The sequence below is a fragment of the Lycorma delicatula genome, chromosome 1 (assembly GCF_047948215.1).
Source record: "Lycorma delicatula isolate Av1 chromosome 1, ASM4794821v1, whole genome shotgun sequence".
NCBI lineage: Eukaryota > Metazoa > Arthropoda > Insecta > Hemiptera > Fulgoridae > Lycorma > Lycorma delicatula.
The window spans coordinates 158,790,289-158,815,131 of record NC_134455.1 but is presented as its reverse complement, the minus strand read 5'-3'; the positions used below and the strand labels follow the sequence as shown (position 1 = coordinate 158,815,131).

The 24,843-nt window shown below is 28.5% G+C and overlaps 1 protein-coding gene across 2 annotated transcripts; it reads left to right on the top strand.

Annotated features, from left to right (window-relative positions):
* The first annotated feature begins 11,239 nt into the window (after window positions 1-11,239).
* Window positions 11,240-19,991, top strand: LOC142318206 (uncharacterized). 2 transcript variants are annotated; one of them, XM_075354769.1, is made up of 3 exons: window positions 11,240-11,378; window positions 15,570-15,695; window positions 19,460-19,991. In XM_075354769.1, exons 1-3 carry the CDS (start codon window positions 11,309-11,311, stop codon window positions 19,642-19,644), a joined length of 381 nt encoding a protein of 126 aa, XP_075210884.1. In that variant the 5' UTR covers window positions 11,240-11,308; the 3' UTR covers window positions 19,645-19,991. The 2 variants fall into 2 exon arrangements, with proteins under 2 accessions (XP_075210884.1, XP_075210883.1); XM_075354768.1 differs by having other exon boundaries at window positions 15,570-15,713; window positions 19,460-19,981.
* Window positions 19,992-24,843: the final 4,852 nt, after the last annotated feature.

Below are 24,843 nucleotides of genomic sequence, written 5' to 3'. Positions count from 1 at the left end.
TATAGATATATAGCACATATATGTATATATTATATGAGTATAAACATTAATGCAATAATAATGTGTAAAAGTACAAAAATATATTATGAATACAGACAAGAGATTGAACCAGTGAATAATTTTAAATATCTGGAAGCAGCAAGATTATACTACAATCAAAATATTAAAATAACAAATGCAAAGGTGAAAAAAGGGATGCATCTGAATAAAGATCTGAGGAAAGTGGCAAAATTTTTTGATCAGAATATGGAACAAGAACAATGACTATGAGGAAAGATGAAACAATTGATGAAATGCTAGATGCATAAATATAGAAAGAAAAAGAAAAGATAAAATAGACAGCTAAAGTGAGAAATGAAAAAATCTCAAGTAATAGAAGAATGAGAAGTACAAGCTTTTCATTTCTTCCAACTGAGAATGTATGGTAATGTATAATAATTATTTTGATGTTACTTTAGAAATTAATGTAGAGTAACATACAACAAACCAGTCAACAATTTTGGTAATAGAGCTTTTAGTGGGGGGCGGAGATCCCTGTTGTCTTCTTGATCTATCAGAGAAATATATTAAAACTAAAGGTTATTTTTATATACACTAAAGTTCAATAGATACTGTTTACATATGTTACTTAAAAATGTGTTTGAAATATAGATAAGAATTAAATTAATTACTCCTATATAGTTAACATAAAATTTCTAACCAGATACAGGAGTAAAAGCCAAAGCTTGACCTATAAATAAAAGAAATCAACTTTTATGTTAATGAAATTCAACATTTAAGGAAAACACTTTTGTAGTTTCACAAAAAGTTTCTAATTTTTTTTTACAAAACAATCAATGAATACTGCACAATAAACATACAAGATGAGAAAGAAGAAGTACATCAAATTAGAGGTGACCTCTAAATAGGAATTAAATAGTCAACTAGGAGTATTATTATTCCTTTTACATACTTTAAATATAAAATTAAAACAACAATAATAATGTTTTACATGTATATATATATATATATATATATATATATATATATATATATATATATATGTATGTATGTATGTATATGTACAAAGGTCATTCACAAAGTTCTTTCAGAGAAGGCACAATTACGATCAAATGACTGTGATATTTATCAAGTATGATCCTTCAGATGGTGAGCTGGGATATTTCAGATGCATGCATTTAGTTGCTTATTTGTGGTGATCGAGTAAAGTAAACAAGTTTTTGTTATGAGCATTTTCTGAAAAACGGATAAAATTGATGTATAAGCTATCATAAAATTTGTTTTAAAATGTTTAACACTGACATACATACAAAAGGTATTAGATTCCAATTTAAAGGATTCTTCCCCTTTGCTTTTGTTAGTAAAAAAGTAGACTGCTGAATTTACAAGTTCTTAAGGTAGCTGACATTGAAATCATGTCAATAAACTTTACCCATTACATTTTACACAATGTTTTACATATGAAAAAGCTTTCTTTTTGTAAAAAAAGCTAAATTTTGCTGTTTTAACTAGCTAAATGCCATACCACATTTATTTATTTATTTTGCTAAAAATGCTGTTACTTGATACATTCCTAATTTTTTTAGCCATACATATGATATTCAGCAGAAAAATTAGGATGAAATAAAACTTTATTTTAAACAAAATCAAATATTAAGGTACATCAACAACTAAAAAATATTGAACTGCCAGTAAGTCTACTATTAATAAAATTAAAATAGAATGTCGACTGAAATTTTTAATCTACATGCCCATTTATCAGAAATACAAACATATTTTTACTTTATGATTACGTTTCAGCAATTAAAAATCAATGTTGCCACAAGGTGAAAATGTACCTTGTTTTATTGGTTATAATAATAACTTAAAGTAAATTTGTAATTTTTTTACATTTAAATCCTTCTGAATGTACTTATTCAAAAGAATAATTTTGTAAAAGTGATTGTACAAAAAAAAAAAATGTTAGCAGTAATACAAATCAATTGTTCATAAAGAATACTAATCAGTCTGAGAAAAAGGGTATACAATCAAGGTAGTATAGCATCTTATCTAGATACCAAACAAGTAAAAAGTGGACACCATATCTGAATATCAACCAATTGAATTGCTACAAAAAGGTGTAGCAATTATACATGTACATGATAATCATCTAGTTAAAAACCATTATCTATATATAAATTAAAAGGAGGACTATATTGAGGAGGACATTGCAAGAGGTCTGAGTAAAAAATGTAGAAGTAGAATGGGAGAATGTTAAAAACGAAATTCTTAAATCAGCAGAAGCAAACTTAAGCAGAATAAAGAGAACTGGTAGAAAAACTTGGGTTTCAGACGATATATTGCAGCTGATGGATGAACGTAGAAAATATAAGAATGCTAGTGATGAAGAAAGTAAAAAGAACTATCGGCAATTAAGAAATGCTATAAACAGGAAGTGCAAACTGGCGAAAGAAGAGTGGATTAAAGAAAAGTGTTCAGAAGTGGAAAGAGAAATGAACATTGGTAAAACAGACGGAGCATACAGGAAAGTTAAGGAAAATTTTGGGGTACATAAATTAAAATCTAATAATGTGTTAAACAAAGATGGTACACCAATATATAATACGAAAGGTAAAGTCGATAGATGGGTGGAATATATTGAAGAGTTATACGGAGGAAATGAATTAGAAAATGGTGTTATAGAGGAAGAAGAGGAAGTTGAGAAGGATGAAATGGGAGAAACAATACTGAGATCTGAATTTAAGAGAGCATTAAAAGATTTAAATGGCAGAAAGGCTCCTGGAATAGACAGAATACCTGTAGAATTACTACGCAGTGCAGGTGAGGAAGCGATTGATAGATTATACAAACTGGTGTGTAATATTTACGAAAAAGGGGAATTTCCATCAGACTTCAAAAAAGTGTTATAGTCATGAAACCAAAGAAAGCAGGGGCAGATAAATGTGAAGAATACAGAACAATTAGTTTAACTAGTCATGCTTCAAAAATCTTAACTAGAATTCTATACAGAAGAATTGAGAGGAGAGTGGAAGAAGTGTTAGGAGAAGACCAATTTGGTTTCAGGAAAAGTATAGGGACAAGGGAAGCAATTTTAGGCCTCAGATTAATAGTAGAAGGAAGATTAAAGAAAAACAAACCAACATACTTGGCGTTTATAGACCTAGAAAAGGCATTCGATAACGTAGACAGAATAAAAAGTTCAGCATTTTTAAAAAATTAGGGTTCAAATACAGAGATAGAAGAACAATTGCAAACATGTACAGGAACCAAACAGCAACAGTAATAATTGAAGAACATAAGAAAGAAGCCGTAATAAGAAGGGGAGTCCGACAAGGATGTTCCCTATCTCCGTTACTTTTTAATCTTTACATGGAACTAGCAGTTAATGATGTTAAAGAACAATTTAGATCCGGAGTAACAGTACTTGAGAATAAAAAGGATTTAGAAGAAACAATGAACGGCATAGATGAAGTCCTACGCAAGAACTATCGCATGAAAATAAACAAGAACAAAACAAAAGTAATGAAATGTAGTAGAAATAACAAAGATAGACCACTGAATGTGAAAATAGGAGGAGAAAAGATTATGGAGGTAGAAGAATTTTGTTATTTGGGAAGTAGAATTACTAAAGATGGATGAAGCAGGAGCGATATAAAATGCTGAATAGCACAAGTGAAACGAGCCTTCAGTAAGAAATATAATTTGTTTACATCAAAAATTAATTTAAATGTCAGGAAAAGATTTTTGAAAGTGTATGTTTGGAGTGTCGCTTTATGTGGAAGTGAAACTTGGACAATCTGAGTATCTGAGAAGAAAAGATTAGAGGCTTTTGAAATGTGGTGCTATATGAGAATGTTATAAATCAGATGGGTGGATAAAGTGACAAATTAAGAGTTATTGCGGCAAATAGATGAAGAAAGAAGCATTTGGAAAAATATAGTTAAAAGAAGAGACAGACTTATAGGCCACATACTAAGGCATCCTGGAATAGTCGCTTTAATATTGGAAGGACAGGTAGAAGGAAAAAATTGTGCAGGCAGGCCACGTTTGGAATATGTAAAACAAATTGTTAGGGATGTAGGATGTAGAGGGTATACTGAAATGAAACGACTAGCACTAGATAGGGAATCTTGGAGAGCTGCATCAAACCAGTCAAATGACTGAATACAAAAAAAAGAAAATTAAAAGGCTTAATGTAAAATATAAAAGAATCCCTATTAAAATATTTTTGTGGTACTACAATCAGCATACCTTTCATCAGATCATTTACCATATAGAATCTTCCATTTGAACTTTGAATTGTAAATTATGTCTCATTTGTGAAAAGGTACAAGTATTAAAAACAATCACAGTCAATCAATTGAACTCTTTTACAGAGTTCCATTCCTGCATCATATCATTTCTATGTATGTTGTGTGAAGGTATAATCATATTAGAGAGATAAAAAAGACCTTTGTTCAATATTGTACGTCAAATCAAACAATAAATAAGTTGATCTATACTTGAGATTTTGCTTTCCGATGTTTCAAACGGATGATTCATTGAAATTAAGCAACCTACAAATTACTCTTTCTACTGAAATACATCCTTACAAATAATAGGAAGAAATAACAGTTCAGCTAATGAAAGCACCTGCCAATACATGCTATAATTTTACTGCTTTTATTTATTTGCAAATTCATTTGTTATAGAAACTGAAAAAATATACGTATAATCCACTAAAAATTAATGTTACATTAATTGTGAAAATGTAAAGTACTTTTAAAATTGTTTATGACCTAATTTTGTTATTTTCCATTTCTTAGATCTTCATAAAAAAAAATCATGTGATTACAATAAACATTTTTCACAATTAACATTTGTTTTATTTAAAAAAGCTAATCCTTTAAATTATATTTTCACCATATATAAATATACCAGTAGAAAGCCCAAGCATTAGAGTTTTTACACTTTTATGTTTTGGAGTTACAATAAACATTTTTCACAATTAACATTTGTTTTATTTAAAAAAGCTAATCCTTTAAATTATATTTTCACCATATATAAATATACCAGTAGAAAGCCCAAGCATTAGAGTTTTTACACTTTTATGTTTGGGAGAGGTGGTTAATATTCAAGGATTAAATTTTTTTCTGTAAATAGGATACACTTTTTATCATAAATCATAAGTCTAAGCTAAAGTCTCTCTTTCTCTCTCACTCTCTCTCTCTCTCTCTCTCTCTCTATGTGTGTGTGTCTGTGTGTGTGTGTGTGTGTGTGTGTGTGTGTGTGTGTGTGTGTGTGTGTGTGTGTGTGTGTGTGTGTGTGTGTGTGTGTGTGTGTGTGTGTGTGTGTGTGTGTGTGTGTGTGTGTGTGTGTGTGGGGTGCGCACGCGCAAACAGAAAACAGAAATTGGTAAGCACATTTCAATTCGGAAATTTTACATCTGCATTTGAATTTTTATCTTAATTCATACATAAATACTAAATACATACTATTCCACTAAAAGTAAATTGGTGAATATAACAAATCTCTGTCATTCTCAAATGAAACATTACGAAATGAAGCTGATGTTCAGTACTGCCAACATAACTTACTGATATTTCCGAAATATTGTACAAATTTTTATTATTTATTTTAACAATCTGCAGTTCAAATAACACTTTGTATTTTTAACTTTATGTTTTCAAGTATGTAATATGCTGGATATTTATGTATGAAGCAGACAGGTGATAACGATTTCTATGTAACTGTGCAGTATACTGTTGTGGCTATTTAACCCTGTTAATAAATTCAGTATTACAGGAAAAGTTTATTAATTACATTATATTATATAATCTTCCTTTAATTGCTATGGAAGACTCGTGTAATGTGTATAATAAATATTTACGAACATTAAAGAAATCATAGAGTACTTGTTTGGTAACCGTACTGCCACCTGACATGCACAAGACTCAGATCTCTTGAAAAATTTCGTAAGAATACCTGGAAATGTGATATATATGTGAAAGGTTCCGGGTCAAAAGTTGGAGTGAAGAAAAATCTGGAAGCTATTGTAAACTCAGTAAAGTAAAGTATAATGAATAAACCAGATTTAGTGAAAAAATAACTTATCTGAGTAGAACAGTTGAGAATATCAATACTTTCCTGGATCAACTTAAAACTGAAAATGGGACGTTAAAAAAGGAATGCTCATCTGAAGAACTGAAAACATGAAATACTGTAATAATTTAAATGAATTACAATAGTACTTGCAAATTGACAACCTAGAAATTAATGGAGTTCTGGAAACACAAAACGAAGATGTGAATAAAGTTTTAGAGAATGTGACCAAGGGAATAAATAAACCGTTCAGTAGAAATGAACTAACCTTTGCTACTTTGAACTCAAAAAGGTAAAATTAAGCCTATTAAAAGCTTATAAAATTAGTCCACAGTTATTATAGTTATTAGTATTAGTTATATAATTAGTCCACAGATAAACAAAGATGAAATGGTTGACTGCTGCCAACCAAAGGAAAAGCGATCTCTTAAAACTACTGATTTGGATGTACAGCTGCCTCAAGGAACTATTTATATCAACAAACATCTCATGCAACTGAACAAAATCATCCTAAGTAGAGCTTGGGAACTTAAAAAACAAGCTTATGAATGTTTCGGTGAAAGAAGGAAAACTGTTTATAAAGGAAAAACCTTAATCAACAAGAGCTGTCAAACTCACCAATGAGGATGACTTTGCTCGATTAGAAAATAAGTTACTTGTTTACAAATCGGAATGTCGGTATGTTGATTCTTATACTCGTATATTTCATTATGTTTCTCTATGTTTCACTACAATTGTGTAGGTATTAATTTTTTAATGGATAACAGAAAAATGGATATTTTCCATATTTTATTGATTATTCAGATTACAGGCATTAATTTTAGCCCAACAGAAATTGGGTAATTTTAGAGATTTCCTATTGTTTTTTTCCCCATTTCTTATTAGTCTTTCTATTAATTTTAACTCATTTGTTTAACTATTTATCCTACTATGCCTTGCAATAATGAATTTGATAATTTGATAGTGTAAAACTGCTAGGATACAATAGAAGTAAATTATTTTTAAAATTTTAATCCTCAATTACATTTTAACCATAAATGTGACCTAAATATAATTCATATGAATACAAGAAGTACAAGAGAAAATTTTGATGAATTTGTTTTTACTTAAGTAATAGTAAAGTTTAATTTCAAATTATTATATTGACTGAAACTTGGATCGGTGAAGACACTGAATTTAATTTCAGTTTAGAAGGTTATAACGTAGTTATTCAAAATAATAAATTCACAAAGAGTGATGGTATGTTTATTTATAGACAAAAATATTAAATACGAGATAATGAAAGTAGTTAGAAAATGCAAATTCAGTTGGTATTAATTGATAATGGAACCATAAACTGAAAGCCGTTTATCGATCGCCATCCCAGAACATACATTCTTGCCTGATTAGGTTAGATACTTATCTGCAAAATATAAAGATAATTTTATAGGGGATACGAATTTGAATATTCTTGATAATATTAGCCTGATAAATAAATTTCTTAGTATTATGCAATTATACATATTTAAATCATATATAAACAAACCTAAATGATTACAAATAAGTCTTGATAGCAAAATGCAGTTGACCAGCTGCATCGACCATATTTTCTTTAAGAGTGGTTCTGGTGGGCAAAGTGTAATCCTGAGGACTGTTATCAGTGACTATTGCTGTACTTCATTTCATATGAAACTTACAAATTTTGTAAAAGATAAGATAACAACCGATAATATTATCAGTAAAATGAATTATGATAACTTAAATTTAGTTCAGATAAAGAAAATTGGAACAACGTATGCAATAATAACACTGGTACTATAGATACATTAGTAATGAATTGTATTAATAAACTTACTGACTACTTAAATAACATAAACAGATTATTAAAATATCACATAAAAATAAACTACTAAAACACTGGATCACTCTGAGCATGGAAGTTGCAATGAAAGAAAGAGATAAAATGCACCGTAAATTATTAAAACAACCTTTTAATACAAAACTAAAAGATTGTTATATGAAATATAGGAACACATTAAACAATATATAATAAAGAAAGCAAAAATTGATTATTTTAATAAGTTCCAACTACATAAAAATAATATTAAGAAAATATGGGAATTTATTAATGAAATATTAGATAAGAGTATGAAAAATGAAATTATACAACTGAAATTTGAACCTAATAAATTAAATAAATACTTTACAAATATAGGGGAAAATTATGCAAATGCGATAATAAAAAATACAAATAACTTAAACCTACCTCTTTCGTTAACCCCACCCTCTAATAATATCCTGTTTCTTAACCAACAAATATTAGTGAAATATTAAATGTAATAAAAAATTTTTAAAAACTAACTCATCACCTGGAATTGTTAGCTTTAATGCTTCTTGCTTAAAAGAAATAAGAAGTTACATAGCAAAATCACTTAAACACATAATAAACCTTGTCCTACCTTTATCCACGAAATAGTATTCAGATCCGTGTAAAAGTAACTGCCTTTACTAAGATTTGAACTCTCTCTTAGAACTCTTACCTTAGAAATCAGCTGATTTGTAATGATAAGTTATTCACTAGACCAGCCCAACAGGCTACTGGAGAGGACTTAAATCAAACAATTTACTGTGGCTTTCCATCCAATGTACACTATCATTATAAAATTTTGCCTTTTCACCAATTGATTCACTGGATTTAGATGGCTCACTTCATTTTTTCACAAATTTATCCATTTTGCATAAGAATCTAATTGGAAAAAAAACAGTTTTACAGTTTGATCACACACTAAAAAACCAAAACTTCAATTATTATTTTCAATGAAACTGTGCTTTTAAAAACTTTAGTAAAGGCACTAGATGTGTGCTTCACATTCAAAATTAAACTGACGTTCTGTAATCTCTTACTCTTCTTTTATACTGCTGAGAGGACATGTTCAAACATAACGCTCTTGCAACGAATATTATGCAAGCAGACCAAACTACAAGCAGCACATACACATCAAGATGGAATCTGTAAATTGCTGATGTTTGTACACTTCATACATGCATGTTCATACCCATCACTATCAATGCAGCTAAATAATTTTAACTAGGTTTCATTGGGTTATGATTGGGGGATCACGACAACCATTCCTCCACAGATTCTTGTTGATTTGATTGTTTCTCTTTGTTCCTTTTGCTTCTAATCTCTTAAGCCTGTCTGGTTTTTTTTCTACTAATTCTTTAAATTGTTTATTAAAATGTAAATTCACTTCATATAAATGTAAATTTTTGTGACTACTTTAAGGATTCAATTTCTCCTACTTTCTATTATTTTTGTTCCAATCACCTTTTTACCAACTCTTTTGTTCCATACATAGTACTTTTTTTTTCATCATCTGAGTTTTTGCTTTAGTTTTTTCACTTTTTTTCTTTGACTGTTATCATTTATATCATTATTATTACTAGCTACTATCTGTAAAGGAGACAACTTAATATTATTACTATCATTTAACTGGTCATCAAATGAATAATCTGAAATAAATACAAACAACTATAGCTCCTCTAATGTAAAATCGAGAATGTCTACTACTACAATCTGGATTTCATTAACACAACCGTCTAGCCAATCCTCAATAGTTATTAAGATGTTATTCTCCTCCTTTTCTGAAATAGAAATAGTTTGTTTTATCTCAATGAGATCACAAAGTGAGATGATAATAACAGAAATCACTGAAGACAGATAAACAAAGATTCAGAAGACTTAATTCATAGACCTGCATGTTACTGGAATAGAGAAATCACTATGCAACTTGGCTAAAAACATTGTGGAATTACTGTAAACAATGATTATTATTTATTCAAAAAATAGTTGTAATTTTAACTGAAAAATGCTTCTCATAAACTTGCAACATAAAATTTGAACATCATATATTTTACTACAGTCTGCTGTTTTACTGTATGTTTTTTTGTACTGTATGACATTTAAAAACAACAAAGTTCTACAACAACATTTTTGTTTTATTTCATTAAGTTAATTATTTTCACTGTACACAAATTTTCATGTATGCACACATTCATCTTGTATACAAGTAGCTAAACACTTTACAGTCTCGTTAAAGAATTAGAAGCTATTTTTTATATATATATAAACTTTTGTGCTGAAGCAAAAGTTTGGGGTCTGGGGGATGTAAAATGCGAAGATATGTCGAAATTTTCCGCAAGTCGAATCATGGTATCCAATACAAAGCTTCTTATGAAATCTACCAAAAAAAGCAAAACGCAGCAATGGCAAAACACACTCAACAGCTGAACAAAAATGACTGAACATTACACGAAGCTTTCAACTGCAATGTATTCTATAAATAGAACAGATATATTACTTGTTATCTATGTCTTTACTGTTAGTCAGCTAATTAGAATGATTAATTTATTACAATAACTCATACTTACAAAGTTGTTTCATTTAAAAGAAAGTGTTGATTTTACATTTTTCAATTTTGTCAACATGTGCATTATTTGCACATTTTAATCGCTGTGCCATAAATTATCATAATTTAGATTTAGAAATACCTATAACATTTTCAAACAATAATTACAAGTGAAATAATTCAGGATAATTTTATTTTAATTGTAATTAATTTTATAAATTTATCATTAAATTATACTTAACATCGATTTGGCATAACAATTTCTTTGTAAAATAAGATTAGTTTTAATCTAAATTATAAAATTTGATTTACGAAGAGATTTAGTTTACAATTTTGTAAACACCGATTTAAGAGATTTATAGAATCGTTGATATTCAGCACATTAGCTCTTCTTTTTCTGTTTAGCCTCCCGAACCACCGTAAGGTATTTCTTTAGAGGATGATATGTATGAATGTAAAGGAAGTAACTGCTTGACTACAAGCTTTAGATTTCATGTCCCCTTTTACTAAAGGTTTTAAGTAATAAGTAGGCTATATTGCTTTCAGTATTTTACATCTTATTTATCTTCCGTCATGAATAAAGTCTTCTTCAGAATGAATTAAAGCTTTACTTTTTTGCTGCTTTATTCATATATTTTACTTTAAAAAAAGATACGTTCTATATTAGTGTTTTTGTACATGAATTCTATAAATATAAAATTACATGAAAAATTTTTGAAAGTTATTTACAATTTTATTATAAGTTTGGTATGTTGGCATCGTAATTGAGTTTGTTTATTATTAATGGTGACATAACCTGCGAATTAATGCTAATGGTATTCTGAGAGGGCTCGTTGGATATGCATCCGGTTGAATGTATAACTAGAAAAATGTGGTGCTTAGATTATAGAATGTATTTATGCATTTTGTGTAAGTATATTAATTCACTTTCCGTGGGTTATTTAATTTGTTTAATGTATTTTTTGTTGCGGTAAAGTGTTAATGGGTCGAAAACTTTGTAGCTAGATTCATGCATACTATTTTAGCCTGACGTTTAGTTTTTGCAGTTATTAGATTAGATTATTGTAATAATCCAATTTTGGAAATTTGCTGTGAAGCTGGCTGGAAAAAATGTTTATTTACGAATCTAAATATTACTTGTTTTGTATCAGATGCGTTGTGAACAGTTTAGCGTTACAGCCGCCGTCAATTTGGGCTTGTAATTTAAAAATTTTTCTGTTTTAAGGCTTACCTAAAGTAGAATTTTTAATTTTATAATACAAAGAAGCAAAAATAAATTTATAATTCAGAGTTGCTTTCCTGAAAGAATAACACCGAATGTTCACAACTGTAATTTTTTTTTCACGAATTGGGCTTTCTAGCGTTTAATATATCTTAATTAATAATAAGTATTTATTCAACCATGAAAATTAATGAACTTAAAAATTAAATAATACAGGTGTGTGTGTGTGTGTGTGTATATATATATATATATATAAACAAAACTAATTATTTAAAGTTATTTTTAATGTTTATTAGACCCATCTAGGGCATAGGCCTCTCCCAACCTTTATATATTCTATTAATAATTTTTTTTAATATGAAATTTAAATGCTATAATATTCTAATATTTGTTTCATTTTTTCAATATTCACTAAGGCCCTCCCTAACCTTTTGCAAGCTACTTTGTTATACATCATCAAACAATATTATCTCAACATCTGGGTTTAAGGCTCTTCTTTACCAATCCATAGTTCTTTGGTTTTCTTGTCTGGATCCATTCTAGCTAAATGGTCTCTCCACTTCCATTTAAGCAGAAGAATCATCAATTTTACATACCTGACTCCTATTCTTTCTCTTATACTGACCACAGTCTTCTTTTCCTTTCTAATCCACAACATACTTCTTTCCATGGCACATTGCATTCTCTCCAATTTAGTAAGTATTCCCCTATGAAATTGGTCAAGATTGGCATCCATAAATTTTAAACAGGAAATATTAAATTAAACACCTTCCTTTTTAACTCCTTATGCATTCTACTTTTGAGTATGAATCTAAGTAACAAATACTTCTGAGTTGAAAGCAATTCTTGTTTTAACCTGCCATCGTTCCTTCATTAAATAAAATCTGCTGCCCAAGGTGTACTGCCTCCTCTACTCACTCCAGTCTCATTCCCTCTTAACTTTATTTCTTGTTTTGGACTATTAGAAATTAATAGTGATTTTTTTCTTGCTTAACTCCAATCCTGCTTCTTTTCTTGCATTATTAATTGCTCTATTAAATCTGCTAGTTCTGCAGATTTACTTGTAATCAGTGCCATGTCTCAGCAAAATGTAAATTATTCATTTTTCCCTGTTATATTTATCCCACACTTGCTTCAGTCAATTGTCCAGTAAACCTACACCAAAAGTAGCATTGAAAAGGTCAATGAGACTCCTCGCCTTGCACCTCTGCAAGTAAAAATCATTGCTTTCTTCTTCTAGAACAATTTTGTAGTAACTATTCCCATACTATGCCTTCGCAATCTTAATGAATGCTTTATGTACACCCTGCATTTTTAAACTTTTGATGAGAAAGTCATGAGCCACAGAATCAAAGGCTTTAGTGTTGTCAGTTATAGCTAAGTAAGCATTTAATTGATATTCATTTGTTTTCTCTGTTATTTGGTTTATGGCATATATATTATTTAGAGTAGAGAACTCTTTTCTAAATCCTGACTCTTCCAATGGCTGATTCTGTATTAGGGCTGGTCTTATTCTTTGTTGGACTATTTTTGCAAATATTTTTCCTACAGCTGGAAGAAGGCTGATTGGTCTATAGTTTTTAATATCAGAAGTCTCATACATTAATATTTTCGCTAATTCATTATTTAATAAATATATATTTTTCAATTGCATCTAATATTAATTTAGTGCTGTAGCTTGCAATATAATTTCTAATGTTATTTTATATTTATGTATATATATTTTCAGAGTGCATCACGAAGTTCTCCTGGGACTTTCATAACCTATTCTACCTGTGAAAATAATTGAAAAAAGTTCATATAAACATGTATCCTAAAATGCTTTGTGAGACAGAGCTAGTAAAAAAGATTTTGCTTGGATTTCAACTACTTTGTTGATGTCATATTGAAATTTTTTGGAGATTAATTAAGGGGCAGAATTAATGATTTCTTATGGTTTATGACTTGAAAAATTGAATAGAATAGGTCCCACAACCTTCTGCAGTAATTTTTGAGAAATAAGGGGTGAAAGCCAATAAATTGGGCTAAAAAACGTCTGAACAAAATGGTTTAATATAAGTTGAACAAGTTAAAGAAAAGTTTTAATTTTATTTAGAAACAGTATATTATTACCACATTTGCCAGAAAAGTGCTTATTTATGTAAACAAGAACCAAATTCTTTTTGGTGATGTGAAGAATTTGTAAAAAAATTTACTGTTAAAAATTTGCTGCCAAAAAATTCAAAACCTGGAAGTTACACAACAATTGTAAAATAAAAATAAATAAATAAAAATTATTTCAAAGTTGGCAATAATATAATAACAGCTGATCAACAATGCGCAATACTGTGTTAGTGTTTAAATCATTCTGAAGGTACAATAAGCATATTGGGTATTGTGAACTATACTGTCGAAGGTTTTCTGTTAATTTTAGTTTGAATGTGATCAGTTTGCTATTGAAGTAATGCCGTACTTATTTACAGCAGAGGAATACGCTATGGTATTCATTCATATGGTATTCATTTTGGGTGTGTAATGGTAATCCTATAGCTACTGCAGTAGAATATAAAATACGTTTTCCAATTCGCAGGATTCCAGATCCCAAAACAATTTAGCAACTTTTCCGATCTTCAGGAAACAGGGTAGTACCTAGTTTTCATACCAGCCATAAATGATCTGTCCAACACGACGCTGTTATTGATTAAATTACTACATTGCAGTCTAGGCTAGGCCAGGCATCAATACATGTCGTCTTTCTATGTAGATCAGAGTTTCGCATTTGATGGTTTGGAAGACGCTTATACAAAACAAGTTTTATCCTTATCATAAACAGCCAGTTCAACATCTACAGCCAGGTGACAATCTGTTTCGCTTTGAGTTCTGCAACTGGTGGAATACAAATCAACAACTCTGTAAGTATGTTTTGTTCACCAGTGAGGCAAATTTCACTAGAGATGGCATCAACAACTTGTGTAATGAGCATATATGGGCTGAAATAAATCCTCATGAAACATTGGAAGGTAATTTTTTAACACCAATTTAGCATCAATTTATTGTGCAGCCTTCTTAACAATCAGCTGTTTGTACCGTACATATTACTTGGCTTCTTAAATGCTGAGGTCTACTTACTCTTTCTTAAGAAGAATTGCTGCAGCAGCTGCTCTAATGCTGAGATACAAAGGATGCTTCCAGCACGATGGCATGCCTCTCCACTTCTCTTGTGCTATTTCCATTCAATTAAATCATCATTTCCCTTAGAAATGGATCAGTCATGGAGGTCCACATTCCTGGCCACCAAGATCACCTGATCTAAGATTTTTGTGCCTGGGTGATGGATGTAAAATATTCTATACAAAACAAAAATATATTCTCGTGAGGAATTAATTGTTTGCATTATGTATGCAGCTGAGCTACTTAAGGAAAACCCTGAAGAACTAAAAAGAACAACAAAAAAAAATACTACAGAACTTTGTTGAAAATGGCAGGCCCTTTTTGAGCATTTATTATAAATTTGTATATAAAATGCACTTTGGTCTACTGTACTATTTCTATTCATCTGTAGTACATGCATGTATTACTGCAGATTTTCAAAAACATTTCACAAGTATGTCATTTTTTTGGTTAGGTTAGGAAGTGGAATTATTTATCCCTCTAAATAAAATTATTTTCATTAAAAAAAGAAGTAAAAGATAATGATTATTTTCATAAAATATTAGATATATAATTTGTTATTAATTGGTTCATTTTTTTTATCAGATAAACTTATATTAAGTTTTACATAGGTAAGGATTCAGTTTTAATTTATATTACATTTCTTGCTGAAGGACAGTTTAAATCCATTATCTATTAAGTTGGTAAATTAAATTCATAAAAGTAATAAGTTTACATTTTGCTTGCAGGCTTATCAAGTATAATTACAGAACTTTCAGGAGCTGTAAGCAAGAATGTTTCAGGAGTACAGAACTCAGCTAAGCAAACAAAATCTGCTTTTACAGGTCTAAGTGATGCTAATGGAGGATATTATGGTAACAATAAAGTGGGTGGTATGTAGGTGTTTTAATTTAATCCATATAATTTTATTTTTATTTTGATAACAGTATATTCAAACTTCTATTTGATGGAAATGCCAAGAAAATTAGAATAAATTCCCATTTATGAAAGTAAAATTTACTTTGTTAAAAGGAAGGTTTTTATACACACACACACACACACACACACACACACACACACACACACACACACACACACACACACACACACACACACATACATACACACAGTGTTTGGGCATAATGTTTAGGATCAGACTGGAATTTTTTCTAAAATAACAACTTTAATAAAAGTTAGATTGAGCCTCCATGAAGTGCACCTGGATATATCCAGAACAAATAGGAGAAATTTTTCAGTGAACTGAATCTAAACAAACTTCACAGCTTTGTTTATGATCAAATCACATCTCACTAGATTACATTTAGAGTTGTAACTTGGGATCTAGTTCTACCACAGGTGACTCCTTGACAGTCAATCATGAAAGCTCTTTTAAGGAATACTCCACTGGCTGAACAAAGCAACTCCAGAGTTCAGAGCAGGCAGCACTCGAATACGGTGGGCTGCCACTTAGAAGATAACATGTGATCAGCAGCATTGGAATGCCCCAATACTACACACACGAACAAGAAAAATACAAAATCAAACCAAGGCAGATCACCTACATTTCCATACACAATGTAAACTCCCTCATGCAGACTGGTAAACTAGAAATAATAACTGGCCTGATAGACCAACACAAAATTGTCATCATGGATCTGCAGGAAATAAGAAGCATCAATCATGACACCATGGAATCTCAAGGATATCATCTATACAAAGGTATATCTGGGAAGAGAGTGATTAAAAATGTCGCACAGTTTGAAACAGGTTTTATTAGTCAGCCTCAAAATCATAAAACTACATACAAGAATTCAAGTCGCAATCATTATTAAAATCACATTAAAAGAAACAAAGCATTGATGACCGAAATATATAATCCCAGCATAACATTTTTGGACTATATATATTATTTGCAACTTTTTTACATCAGTTTCATTAGTAATAAATAAAATACCTTGTAGAATAATAAATAGAAATTAGCAGTTAAGAAGATGTCATCTTTCAGTCCTTTGACTCATTTTGAATCATGACTTTTCAAGTCATGATTCAAAATTTTAAATAAAAAAATGGTTTAATTATTAAGTTGTTACATAAAGTAAAAAAAGATGTAGTCAGACTTTTTTTCTTTTTTATTATATTTGTTTTACTCTAGATATTGTAGCTAGTAATAATTTTTAATAGTTGAAGTACCTATCGTTATACAGACAATACTGTTTATTTGAAGAATTTTCTAAGCTCCCTTTTTGTATCTCCTTGCCCTTATGAGTTCAAAAAACATTTTGTACTACATTAATTATAGTGGTCAGTTGGAAAAGAATGAAACATATGAATGGCTATTTGATGTTAAGATTTATTCTTTCTCACATGATGCTTTTAGTATTTTCAGCTCTTTCTGATTCTGAAATGCAAAACCGCTCTTTTTGATTTAATTTTGGTAAAAATTGTTTATAGTAAAGTCATGTAATAATGTTAACATATTATCATTTTCTTTTCAACATTTTTAAAATATCTACAGCTAACATTTCTTTTGTTTTCCACCCTTGTTTTGGATTGTTTGCTGTAAAATCTTACTCATATCTAATTCTCATTTTCTTTGCCCATCTGCTTCTTTTCCATCTTTCCTACATGGCTTCCTTCTACCACACGTCTTTTCTGTGTAGACAAGACACTTCAAATTTAACTTCATAAAAGTTATATTTTATATGTAGAACCTCAATCAACCTCATTCATTATAGTGATATTCTCTGTTTACTTTAATTTTACATAATTAATGATCAGCTATTTTAAACTTTCTGGATTTCTTTTTATTTTGCCAGTTAATTTCAAGTCGTGGAAAGGGATTTAACAGTCTTCTAATATCTGCTTGAGTAAAGTGTACTTTATTATTCACTACAGGCCTCTAAAAACTTATCACGTTTACTTCAGTCTAGACTCTTACATAGTTATTAAATATTCATTTCTTTCAAGATCAGTCTCTTGTTAAATGGTTCTTCAAATACAAAATAAATTAATTGACTACTACAATAAGAATTTCTTTCTGCTTTTCATCCATTAACAAAAAAGATCATTTAGAATTAATTAAAAGAGAAGCCCAAAATTGAATTATTTATTTTTAAAACTTAAGCTACTCTAGTGCCAAATTCTGGTTTCATCACAGTACATTCGATGATTATGAAATCTTCCCTTAATCCATTACCATACTTTTAGGAGTGAGGTAGAGTTATCTCATGCTGTTTTTTTAAACTTTTATATTTCTCTAATTCTTATATATTGTTAATGCATCCTGGTCATTCCCAGGATTGTATAAGGAAGGAATCTCTTCTGTTTAAGAGAATCATCCAAGCCAGGTTTTATAATTTTAGCTCTTCTGAACTCAGCACCCCATTTGAACCAATTTTTAATTTAACTTTTAGGGGCTGCTAATTAAATTAATGTTGTTTACTTTTACTTAGGACGTCCTTGGAATATGTTCCCACCAACCTACTGGGTTTGTCTAGTGGTAAACTCGTCATCGCGTATCAGCTGATTTCAAAGTTAAGAGTTCAAAGGTTCAAATCCTAGTAAAGACATTGGTGATTGGGTTTCAATTAACCACACATTTCAGTAATGGTCGACCTGAAACTATACAAGATTACACTTCATTTACATTCATACATATCATCCTCATTCATCCTCTGAAGTAATACCTTGCGGTGGTTCTGAAGGCTAATCATAAAAAGAAAGTATATTTCCACCAAATAACTCTGTTCTATTAAAAAAAAGAAAAATTAGTTACTAGGAATTCAGAGTGATGATTGATGCACTTTTAACAGATGTTTTTACCATTTTTCTCCCCCTAGAAGTGGGAAAATCCTTTCACACAAATTAATTACTCTCTAAATTAAATATGCCTGCCCAATTTCAAGATTCCAGCACTTCCATTTTCAGGATTTTGTCCATCAGTTATTTTATTTAACCTCTTAAGGTTATTAATTAACATATAGTTTCCTTGCATTTTCCTAGATACCCTCTTTGTAAAAACTATCCAAATTTCAACATTCTAGCCATCTGGGGAATAGGAAAATAGTGATGAATGAATTGTGAGGATTTCTATATTTATACAGATCTTTTTTTTATATTAAGATATAACTGAATTAATTATCATTTTTTAATAATTGAAGTTATTAATCATGAATAATTGCAGAAGGTGGTATGTAAGGAGTGAAAGACATCTCACTTGAGTTCTGTTATTTAGGTGAAATTATTTATTAATTTTAATATAATGAATAAAATAGAGCAGATTCTGAATTTAAATTATCTAAAAATGTAATCATTGCAAATCTTGGGACTAGATTGCAGTTCACAAAAATATTTTTTATAGTGCAGAAGAATGAAAAATAAAAAAATTATGAACTTACAAACTTGTATATATTTCATCATTTGCTATGTAATCTCCAAAAAAACTGAGCATGTTGTAAAGCTGTTCCACCAAATAGTGAAAAATAATGCTTGCTTTATGTATAAAATGTTCATTCAAGAAGCTGTGTTTCATACAATAATTTTATCTTTCTTTTCTGTTAGAAGAATATATATATTTCTTTATTTACCTACTTATTTTTTAAATTTAAATGTTAAATGAAAGTTTGTTATTTCATTTCAGCTTTAAAAGCGGCTCCAGCAAGTAGTAGCAGCAGCAGAGGCCTTGGTATATCTGCATGGGGAATTATTGCTGTCATTCTTACTGCTGTAATTGGTGGAATTGCTGCATATTATGTTGCCCTGTTTTATCCTATTGTTTGTAAAAAAGAGCGAAAATATGATATTATGGAATTGACAACTGTTTAAATATATTGAATCATTTATATCTCTCTAGCAGCTACTGAAGTAATTAAAAACATTTAGGGACCATATAGTTGTAGTATATTAGAATTATAACAAGTTGCTTTTATTGTATGTTAATTTCTGATATATTACTTAGTTACTCAGTTTTCATAATTTACATTTGCTGATACTCATTTTCTTTGTTAAAATTTTTGTAAAGTAATTTACATTTAACCTTATTTTTTTAATTATTTATTAATTTTAATATTTTATGTTACAAGTTCTAAATTTTTGTTTAGTAAAAAATCTTATATCTTTATTTAGTAAAAACAAAAGATAAATTAATTTGAACTTCTAATTTGTAATTATAAAATAAAAAGTACATCTTATTTTTATTTTCATTTATGATTTGTACCATACTTCATTTTCAGTCAGCCTTCTGTATTAAAATATCTATCTTACTTTTACTTTTATTTTTATTATTATAAAATTGTTAAAATTTTGTTAATGATGATAACAAAAAGTAATTAAGTAAGTTTGTTATATTGTAGTGTTATTTTCTATTTTTAAACTTTTTTAGCAACTTTAAATGGTTGTTGACTTGTTAATCTAAAGAAGTTGGATTTTTTGTTATGGTTTCAAGCATTATGGTATTCATGAAAGAACATAACTGACATGTGTTAGATATTACATGTTACATAATTACAATGTGCTACATTGTAATTATGTTAATATGTAAAAATCATTAATTAATTTATGATCATTACATTATAATTATTAATTAAACAATTTTGATTAAAAAGATTTTATTATCCTTGAAAATATTAAAGTAGTGTTTTAATTTTGCTCTAATAGTTATTTTGCTTATAGCAAAATAACTTTTTGGTGTATTTTATTTACTGCTTTTGAATTTTAATATTGTAAATATAATTAATTGCCATTTGATTTTATGGCTGGAGAACAGGTTTTTTTTAATGTTAATTGATTTTGGTTTTCGCCTTATTGTTTATACGATTTGTAAATTATGTTACTTAATTAGTTTTTTATCCAATTTATTAGGTTTATACTTTATACTGGGCTATGTATATGAGCATTTATAATGTGTTAAAATTTATTTTTAGCGAGTGTAATGAACTGAAAGGTGAGTTGGCACCATTAAAATTGTCATTTTGAGGGTTAACTGTCATCTCCTACATTATTCTATTTTATGAGCTTATATACTTCCACTGCATTCTTGTAATGATGTCTTCATGTCCACTGCCTTCATAAATTTTCTTTTAGAACCTTTGTCATTTTAATAATAATAATCTTATCATATTAATTATTTCTTTCCACATTATTTTTATTGTTGCTGTTGTTCTCTGTTGTAGTATTGGATGATGATAGTATACAGATTTTTGTTTATGATTTAAATGACTTCTGACATTTTAAATTATAAATTACAAAATTCATTGAGCTAATGACAATCTATATATTGATAAAACAATGAATTTTTTCCCCTTTCGAGTAGAAATTGTCCCCATCATAAAATATAAATTTAAATATAATGCAAAAATGTTTATTGATAATTAGAAATAAAATAATTGCATAATAAACTATTGTAAGTCTATACATTGGAATGGAATTAAAATTATACAAAATATTAAAAGTAAAAAAGTGTCACTTAAAGCACTTAACATTTTTGTTTAAATTGAATATTTTTATTGAAACAACAAAATTGTTTGATATGTTAACGATAAACAAGTGTTGGGACAATTTCCTCTAATGAATAGTATATGGTAGGTTATAGCATATGTGCTAAGCAAAGTGATTAAGAACAGTTATTAAATGAAGGGCTCTTGATTTTAAATTTAAATAATGCTACTTGAAAAAAAAAAAATGTTTATGATTCTTCGTAACACCAAACATTTTCTTTAAAATGATATAAAAGATAAAAAGTAATTAAAGTTAAGTAATTAATATATATAGATATTAATTTAAATTTCATCTTATTTAAGTACGAGTTGAAGTATTTATTTTATCATAACTAGGTTTATTAACCATTGAACCAAAAAAGTATTTGCAAACCATGACAAATAGCAAGTAGTATAATTTTTTTTCAAATGGTATTATATGTGTACAAACAGTACAGTTTCAACAAATTAATATGAATATATAAACTGTCTTGGACTACTAAAATTTTTATTAAAGAGCTGTTGTATAAAAACAAACATACTCTTTGATTTCATTTTATATAATTAAGCTATGACAGTGGTTCTCGGAGAGGATCCTGAGGCTTCCCAGGTTTCCCTGTGAAATGGTTGCAGAGAGTTTGTGGACTCCTTCCAGATAAACCACTTTTTTTTACAAACAGTATGCAGTTTTTGCTTTTTTTATTGTATTGTACTTCAAGTAGACTGAACAGAATTTGTGCAAAACTAAGCTGTCAAGATTTCCTTTGAAAATCTTATTAGTTTGTGAAGGTTATTTTGCTGTTGTTTTCATGTGATAACTCTCGGAAAAGTATTTTTCATGATGTAGTTTTGAATTTTGCATTTTGAGTGCGAGAACTTTATTAATATTTGATACCTTTCCGTACAATGTATTTATTTGAACGAGCGTTTTCTGCTCTGTATAGTATGAAAAGAAATTTACTTTAAACAAAATCTGATATAAAGATTGTGATTCTTAAAAACTACAACTAAGATCAAGATTGCTTGTGTGATTGTTTTCATTCATAACTAATCTAATTCTTTGTTAATTACTTTACAAAAAAATTTCTATTGTTGCAATCTGTTGCAGATTGATTGGTCTGTAATTTTTATTTCAGACATTGTTCCATTTTTTATATGACAGAAATATATCAGATTAGACTCAGAATATCAGAATAATACTGTACTGGTAAACTATTATTTCTCACAATTTTATTATGTAAACAAACAATCAAAGTTTCCTCTATTAGGAATTTTTTATTCTATTTTCTCCTCTTTTATTTACTTTTCTCTTTTCATAATTAACTTGTTTGTGAGTTTCTTCATTAAGTTTTGTATCACATATATTATTTTTAAGTTGTCTTCTTTGCATAGAAAATAATTTACGCTCATTTGAATATTTCTTGTACTTTAATATTTTCTGGGTTCAAATCTTTTATTCTATTATGTAATATCTTTTGTGTAACTTGTTCATTAATTATCCTTAACTCTGATCTTTTATTTATTAATTGCCAGTACTCAAAGAATTTGTTTTAAATGGATTAATTTGTGCTAATGAAGCTTTAAGCAATCAATAACAGTATAAAGAAGGAAGTTACTTGTTTGCCTCTATATTATAAATTGTAACCTTATGTAAAGTTAATAGAACCAAATTCTTGTTTAGTGCAACGTACATCCATTTTTTTCTTTCAAATTAAATTCCTAACAAATTTTAGTGTATGGGCTTTTGCTCTGTCCAAATCCAAAAAGGCTCATCCCTGTAATAATATTTTTAATGCTCAAGAGTATAACTAAGAGTAAGAGTATAACTATTTTTTTTTTTTTAAGGATTTTATTATATTACTTCACTTTTATACTCTTTCACTTTTAAAATTATTAGGTTTAGGTGAAAAGAAGCCGTGTGTGTGCGCATGCGCGCATGTGTATTATGAATCAGTCAAAGATAGCAGATCTTGATTCAGTTTTAAAATTAATTCATGTATTAACCTTTGTACTTATATTAATCTTATCTGTAATAAACATTTATACAGAGGACAACTTTGAAGTCTATACCATTAAATAAATATTTTAGCTGAATGTAAAGTTTCTTAGCCCTCGCTTATCCAAACTTTATTTGGATAAAGGTTAACTTTAACCTTGTTAACTTCTCAACAACAAAATGTTAATGTTTAATATAATTTATATTATGTTAACACCTAATTATATATAATTCTTTTTTAATTTATATTTATAGCACTAATAACACCCTAAATTAAATTTCTGCACAATTTAAACTTCATTGAAATCATAGAAACCAAACTGTTTTGTCAGACCTGATTTTTACCGTAAATAAATAGATTATAAAAACAAACGTAACATTAATTCTATTTTATATTTTTTAATTATTTTTTTACAAGAAAAATAAATCGATTAAATTTCTTTTCATTGTTATTATTATTTTTATTTTTATTTTTTATTTTTTTTCATTTGAGTATTGTAGCAATAATAATAAGCTTTCAGTAACGTATTAAAGACATTGTAAATGTTTTTATTAAAAACGTATTTATTTTATTAATTTGTACAATTATTAAAACATAGGATTTAATACCAAGGGTCCACAAATCTGTTGTCTTATGATTAAGAGTTATGAGTAACTCGTGAGTTTGAGAACCACTGAATGATGATCCTTATTTATTTTAAGGAACAAAGCTTTTAGTACTTTATTTTATTTCTTAAGATTGTTTTTATTTTATTTTTTGTGAAGGATGTTTTTTTGATGTCCAAATTGACTCAATTGTTTAAGATTTAGAATGGTACTGGTTACCATTTCTCCTACTGTTCTGTTACTTTCCAGAAGCATTATATAATATGAAAATGTGTAATTTTTTCATAACTAATTATCTTTGCTAACATAGTTTTTGGGAATTAATATTTTTTTAACATTTTTTCCATGTTTTTTTTTTTTGGTTTTGTTTGCAATTGCATTAAATAGTTTGCTTTTCTAAATTTATATACTGTTTATTACTTTCTGTGAAGCCTTTTTAACTTATTCTTTTTTAATGTTCAGATACTTAGATTGTTCAGTGTTCAGTGATTGATAGCTTAGAATACTTCTTCTTTGTGTTAGCTTTGTCTCCATTTTTGTCTTTATTTTACAGATTGTGCCTGCCTGATTTATTTTAATCCAAGTAGGTTTGGATTGTTAGAAATTTGTTTTCTATAGCTGTACTGTTTAGTTATTTTATGTAAAAAAGATAGGACTTTTTGTATGCTGTAGTTATTTTTAAACTCTTTTTTTTTATAGTTTCAGTGAAATGAAATAATAAAACAGAAAAAATATATAATTTTTTTTTTTGTAACTTGTTTTACATTTATTTTATTTTGTAATTTATTACAAATTATACAAGACTGATTGATCATGTTCAAGGCTTAACATCAGGTTGTGATTAATTTATTTTTAAATTTGAAAAAAGATGTGTTCATTTTACATTTATTATGTAGTAATGAAATGTATACCTTTCTTGCTGCTGTTTGTTGTTCAACTACATAGTAT